General features: G+C 37.1%; 1 protein-coding gene and 1 long non-coding RNA gene across 2 annotated transcripts in view; one reads left to right on the top strand and one right to left on the bottom strand.

Moving 5' to 3' along the window:
* Positions 1-2856, top strand: part of LOC118764600 — a 6601-nt gene extending 3745 nt beyond the window's left edge. Inside the window, exon 3 of the long non-coding RNA XR_005000416.1 lies at positions 2843-2856. This is a non-coding gene — a long non-coding RNA (uncharacterized LOC118764600). The remainder of the gene's footprint in view (positions 1-2842) is intronic.
* The window catches only part of LOC115214859 (collagen alpha-1(XXII) chain), a 257647-nt gene that overhangs the window by 133215 nt on the left and 116932 nt on the right, over positions 1-7500 (bottom strand). Inside the window, exon 25 of the mRNA XM_036505510.1 lies at positions 3988-4068. Within this exon, the coding sequence (XP_036361403.1) occupies positions 3988-4068 (81 nt within the window). The remainder of the gene's footprint in view (positions 1-3987; positions 4069-7500) is intronic.

Here is a 7500-nt window from a genome sequence, read left to right as displayed (position 1 = left end):
TCCCATGTGGCAGGCTTCGTAGCTGCTGAGAATTCTACCGGCATGAAACAAATGGTAGCTTTGTTAACCCAAGTATACACACACACGCACACACACATTCATACACACACACACACATACACACACACATATACACACACACACACACACACACACACACACACACACACACACACACACACACATATATATACCGGTAATTTCAAATGCTGTAAAGGTCGAACATATTTCATCAGACACGGGTTAAATATCTTACCGCCCGTGTGGTCTTTGCTAAATGATTTGTTTTTAGAGAAATAAAGAACCCGTCATTTCTGATTGGTACAACTGATGAAAGACATCTACCGAGTTCTGTTGCTCAATGTAGAAACAAAAGTACATAACCATCGACAGATACTGCAGTAAAGATGTCACCTCATAAGAGCTGCGGTGAGATTAACAAGTTCGGACCTTCTTGCTGTTCTGTAGCATTGGTACGACAGAGGGAACATTCAAGGAAAGATTTTACGGTCCTAGCACTTCTTTAAGCCATACTCGATAAATGGAATGTAGTCAGGCTTTCGAGTTATATCAAGTCGTTAAAAGAAATACCCATGACTTATATTTTATGAGAGTGCATTGAAAAATCTAGGCCTTTTTTAAATGTTAGAAAAAATGCGGCCTTTACTTCACATGCCTATTTCCCCTTTTATCAAAGCCTTAAAAATTTTCAACAGTTATTTCCCTTCGACCCTAAAACATGATTTTGGGAAATAGTTCCTTCCCATCTTTTGCTGAAAACTAATAACTTGAAATGTGTAACATGTTTTAGAATTTAGAAACAGGAATTTTTAATTGTGGTGTATATATATATACACACACACACTACACACAACACATGCATACACACAACACACACACACACATATTTATTTATATATCAAAATAAGCAACAGGATATCAAGTAGTGATGCAGTTTCCAGCGGCACTATTTAATTGAACAATGCAATCATTTAATCAATTTAAATGCTGTGCCATCTTCAGCTACACAAAATAAATAAATAGAATTTTAACAAGTAGGACACAGTAATATAATTTTTCAGAGCAAGAAGATGGAAGAAATTCATGTTGTCATTATTGTAGCTAAGAATATACTACACTTCCAAGAATCGAATGAAGCCTATTGGAATCATAGTGTTGTAAGGGATTGCAATTCATTGCTAATTAATTTATCTCTTTTTATCAACTACTAAATCTAAGACTAGATTTAATTGACATCCCATGGCTAGGTATGGTCATAAATATTGTCATATGTGTTCATTTTCCTCAGGGAGGAAATAAGACATTAGGAGTAATCTTATAAGTGGATATAAGTAACTGTTTATAAAAAGAGGCAGGGTAGGGGATGACTTTAAATCATGTTGTTAATTACCAGTTAAAGGGGAAAGACGCTAAGAAACCTAAAGAAACAGGAAATTTTATTTTGGGACCCGATGGGTAATTGTTTATAAACAATATTGTTATGTTGTATAAAAATAAAATTTAAGATTATCATAACCAAAACAGGTAAAAATGTGTGTATATATAAATTATCAACACTAAAAAAAGATTACATACAATCACTTTAAAATTCATTCATGTACTTAATTAATTACTTATCAAACCATGACTTAATTACTTATGAATCAGAAAAAATAAAGATGCATACAGATACACACACATTTACATATGAAAATGCACTACATTTAAATTTGTAACGACTGCATTGTTCAAATAAATGGAGCCGCTTGAAACGGTCGTACTGCATCACAACTTGATATCTTATTGCTTATTTCGATTTTATTCATCTTACTTCGAGCTGTGCGGATAATACCGGACTGACTTGATACTTCAACTTAAGTACCTAATTCAACTAAATCTCATTATATATATATATATATATATATATATGTATGTATGTATGTATGTATGTATGTATGTATGTATGTATGTATGTATGTATGTATGTATGTATGTATGTATGTATATAAATTACCACTATAAACGTTATCGTGTGTATACTTCATTTTGCTGAATGTAACTTCCTTGTCATTTCGTATGTAATAGCGAGGGAGAGAGCTCCCTGAAAGACTGTAGAGCGGAAAAATTGAATAGTAGCGCTCAGGTTACATATATACTTTATAGCATGCACCTAGTACTATCCATCTTTTTTGCTTACAAACTGTAAGATATATATATATATATATATATATATATATACACATACATACATACATGCATACATACAAATGTATATGTATGTATATGTATATACATGTATATATGTATGTATGTATGTATGTATGGATGGATGGATCGATCGATTACATCATAAGAACTTAGAAACTTCGAGAAACGTGAAAGAATTAGCTCTCAGCGGTGGAGCTCGAAGTAGATAAAGCTATGAAGAATAGCATGCAGAATATTGGGTTAAAAATCGCTTTCGATAAAGACTGCCTATATATATATAAAAACACACACACACACACACACACACACACACACACACACACACACACGCAGAACGCTACCCATATTATTTATAATTTTCACCCTTTTACCGTTTATGAAATCAGCGTATGATTTCAACGGAAATCTTATAATCTGACAAGGCGAGCTTAGTTTAATCCTAGGCGCGGTGAGAGCAACTGATGAACATTATGATATGTAAACATCAAAATGCAGGATCATCGATAATCTGGCTACATCTGCTGCTGTAGAGAGCTTGTCACCCTTGTCAGGGATTAAGTTTGTGCGTTCTGTGGCTATTCAGTTGCATTGACTCTTATTTCTAGCAATACTGGCGCTGATTAGTGCCCTTTAGTATATATATATATATATATATATATATATATATATATACTTTGACCCTCCATAAATCCCAAGTTTTTTTTAGGTATTGGTGGGAGTAACTGCCTTCGAAGGATTGTATTGTCGTTCAATGCTCGAAATAAAGAGTAGATAGGCAGCCGACAACTGATGAAGGGTCGTTCTTTATGTTACTTGACCTGCTTTCCATTTGTGTCTCTCTTGTTGTTTGCGTAGTCAACTCATTTGTTTTTCGTATTTCACGTTGCTTACTGTTTGTATATATATGCATGCACATATATGGTGGTGACCCCCTTCGGTCAGACACTGACCATGGGTTTGCACCTAGAGAGTTACCCTCTAAGGCACAAGTCTGGGCAAGGTTGTTTATGGAAGACCAGCAGTCGCTCATGCATACCGGCCTCCCCTCTCCACGTCACCGATGTTGTCCAAGGGAAAGGCAAAGGGGCTGATACAGCTTGGCACCAGTGACGTCGCAACTCATTTCTACAGCTGAGTGAATTGGAGCAACGTGAAATAAAGTGTCTTGCTCAATAACACAACACGCAGCCCGGTCCGGGATTCGAGCTCACAACCTCACGATCGTAAGCTCGACGCTCTAACCACTGAGCCACGCGCCTTCACATATATATACATACATATACATACGTACACACACACACACACACACACACATAATGTATGTAGGTATGTTTATTAACGAAGCGGAAGATTAGTGTGAAGCTGGATTTTCATAACACTTTCTCGAGTATTGTTTGTAAACTTCGTTAAAATTTTGATTTCATAAATGTTGCTCTACTTCAGTAATTTAATCGTTATAATAATTAAAGATTGAATAGCGCATATGTTTCTAGAAGGATATATTCCTGAAGTTTTTTTTTGTTTTTTTTAATGGTTTTTTAATGGTTAAGCTTAAATTAAAACTACTGTCAATTTGTATCTTTTCCTGTAGCGTTTGTGTGGGCGTTAAACGGGATTAAAGAGAGGTTTCGAATTGAAAAGTAGCACTAGAAGCGGGTTATTATAGAAATGGCAAAATCGTTGTTGTTGGGCGGGTTGGGGGAGTATTCATTATGGATAATAAGGTAGGTTAGTGGCCGGGCTGAAGGACGTGCAATAAAAATAAAAACGGAGTAGTACTTGATACATCTGCACGTCTTTCCATACCGTATCTCCCTTCCCGGAGACAACACCTGGTGGACCTGGTGGACCTTCGGGACCCTGAAATTGGAAAACAAATAAGCATGTTTGTAAGATAAATTCATGACATATAATTTATGCAAATTAATTACGTTTTGTATGTAGAATTATTGATACGAAATAAACTGACACTGAGATATATATATATTGGTTCTGAAGAATGATAAAAATGACATTAATTTCATTTGTTTCTCTCGAGCCCCAGAACTCATAAGACATGTTATCCGGTTTCCATAGCATAGAAGTGACCGAGAGCACAGGATTCCACGTGAATGGGACCCATTGCAGGGTTCAAAGCCAGAAATTTTTGAGGGGAGGGGGAAGTCGATTACACCGACTCCAGTACTTGACTAATACTCTATTGTATCGTCCCCTGAAAGGGTGAAAGGCTAAGTTAACCTCGGCGAGATATAAAGTCAGAACGTAAAGAACCGGAAGAAATGTACTAAACATTTTATCCGACGTATCAACGATTCTTGCCAATTGCCGCTTTTCAGTAATTTAAAAACAGTTTACCATTTCGTTCTGTTTATTTTCTCAATTATGGAAGGCCTGCCTCTTAGTTTCATCCTTCTGCAATTAATATAAGCATCAGTTACATACAGTAATATATGTGACCGCCATAGTACCACTCTATAGCAACAGTACTACTTTTAACACCGTTATAAGGGTTAGCAGAATATTCTTTTCTCCTCTAGGCACAAGGCCCGAAATTTCTGGGGAGGGGGCGAGTCGATTAGATCGACCCCAGTACGCAACTGGTACTTAATTTATCGACTCCGAAAGGATGAAAGGCAAAGTCGACTTCGGCGGAATTTGAACTCAGACATATAGACAGACGAAATACCTATTTCTTTACTACCCACAAGGGGCTAAACACAGAGAGGACAAACAAGGACAGACAAACGGATTAAGTCGATTACATCGACCCCAGTGCGAAACTGGTACTTTATTTATCGACCCCGAAAGGATGAAAGGCAAAGTCGACCTCAGCTGAATTTGAACTCAGAACATAACGGCAGACGAAATACGGCTAAGCATTTCGCCCGGCGTGCTAACGTTTCTGCCAGCTCGCCGCCTTGGTTTAGCAGAGTATCAACATAATCGTTGGTGTTAATAAATAGCTTCGATATCAGGACAAAGTAATGAAAAATTAGTTTTGAATTAGTTTGAAAATCAAGCTGTATGCTGTTTTTCTTTTCTTTCCTCTTGATTCCAATCGCATTCGAATATTTCATCATCTCTGAATTCTTCTTGAATACTTTGAGCTTGATCTTCTTTGGTCTTTATGTATGTGGCATCTCCAGGTGAAATCCAAGGCATTGCTGAACAACCATTGATAACAATGGAAACTTTCATCGCATAAACAATGAACTTGAATCAATATTTTTTAAGGCAGATTTCATCATCTCTTAAGGACAACATACTTAACGGATACAAGACAACCACCTTGCTATATTATCACCATCGTCGTGTTTCTATGCACATACCGTCAAACTATAAAACAACAATACAGTATATATCAATCACCATCATCAGCCTTATTGCATTATTAGTAAGTTGTGTGATATCCACAGCAGTTAAGGAAACTAAGAGAAATCAAGAACCCGATTCCCTGTTATAACTGTTATGGATTCAAAACGCAGTAGGTCTTAAAATGAACCACACGGAAAGAAAATATATGCGGTCGGAAGACATAGCACAAGGCCGAACAGAGGTGGGAAGCAATAAAAACGAGGAGGGAAAGGAGTACGTCTACTTAGGGCACACAGTGAATATGCACCGAGATGTAGATCCGGAAATGTGAAAGAGAATAAGGGAGGGATGGAAGGCACTTAACTCAATAAAAGATGTGTTGCAGACAAAGAGAGACAACACTATATGTGCCAGGTTCTTGAATGGCAGCATCCTAGCTGCGATCTTATACACGAGTGAGACGTAGGCTTCTTCGAAGAGGATGAAATATTGATTGGCTACAACGCAAAGAGCCATGGAAAAATCGATGCAATAATTCGAGAGATGATTCGAGAACGGAGCGAAGGGAATGATGTGATCGTAGAGTAGCGAAAGCACGAGTTTCGCTTGGCCGGACATGCTGCAAGGTTCACAGACAACAGGTGGATCCATGCAGTTGCCGAGTGACATTCAAGAAATCGGAAAAGGTCACTCAGAATGCCTGCACAACTATGTGAAGACGATTTAGTAGAGCGATTTGGATAATAAAGGAAAAGAATGACGCAACCAAGAAAAAACTTGAAGAGCATCGTGACCAGTGATGTATAACAGTACAGCATCTGATCCTCTGGTCGATAGTGCGATACTGTGATATATATATCACAGTATTCCGTTGGATTTCCTAACACGAAACTTCGAACACATCAATATTTTGTACACCGAATCGATTTGCTTCCTTTAAAGTATAAAATATAAAAATATAAGCTTTTGTTAGTTCATTCTTTGTATTATTCATATCCAGTTTCTCATGCAAAATTACTGATGAAAAATTCAAGAGGAAAGTAAACGAGAAGTGTTTTTTGGACTTTTCTTCCTCGTGTATATACCTTTCCTGAAGTTCCAGGGAAGGCACAATCTTAATTGGTATAGGGAAATCAAATTGGAATTTCCAGTTCACTGAGAATTTATCATCCATGCTGGCACGTAGATGGTTTCAATTAAGTCTTAGAGTTGCGGATTTGTGACACATACACTCACATGAGCGCGTGAACGCATAAACGCATACACAAACTCGCGCACATACACACACACACACACACATATATATATATGTGCTCTCTCTCTCTCTCTCTCTCTGTACACAGACACGCACGCACGCACATACACACATACACACACACACACACCACACACACACACACACACACACACACACACACACATATAAAATATCCCAGAACTCTAAGGCTTCATCACTGAAAACTTCTATGTATGCATTGGTCCTGAGTGTAGGCGGATTGTAAATTTTCGGTGAATTAAATGCGCGATTTAGTTTCAGTTCCTCCACTTAAGGATACGGAAGCTGTAGTTTTGTCAGTTGTTTTCAAAGTCACGCAACATTTGAAGTCATTTCAACCTAATTAAATTGCCAAGCATATAGAAACATCATCATTATCAGTTATCGTCTGCTTTCATCAGGTTGAATATCCTGGTACGCCATCTTGGTCTTCCTGTACTTTCCTTATATATCCACTGCATTCTGAGTCAGTCCAGTTTTTGACATCCATCTACATAATCCTTGGTTTCCTCTTTTGCTTTTCACTTTACACATTTATTTTGCCTTTTATTTGCAATCTCTGTTAATTATTTTTCAGAATTAAGTGTCTAAAATATTTAGTTTTTTCTTTTGGGTGGTTTCTAATTAATTTTTTTTAGTTTTTGTCATTTTTAGTACTTCGTTGGTTTTTTCTGACGTCTTTAATATTCTCAAGAGTCTTC

This window comes from Octopus sinensis, linkage group LG8 (assembly GCF_006345805.1).
Source record: "Octopus sinensis linkage group LG8, ASM634580v1, whole genome shotgun sequence".
Taxonomy (NCBI): Eukaryota; Metazoa; Mollusca; class Cephalopoda; order Octopoda; family Octopodidae; genus Octopus; species Octopus sinensis.
This window is presented reverse-complemented; position numbering and strand designations above follow the sequence as displayed.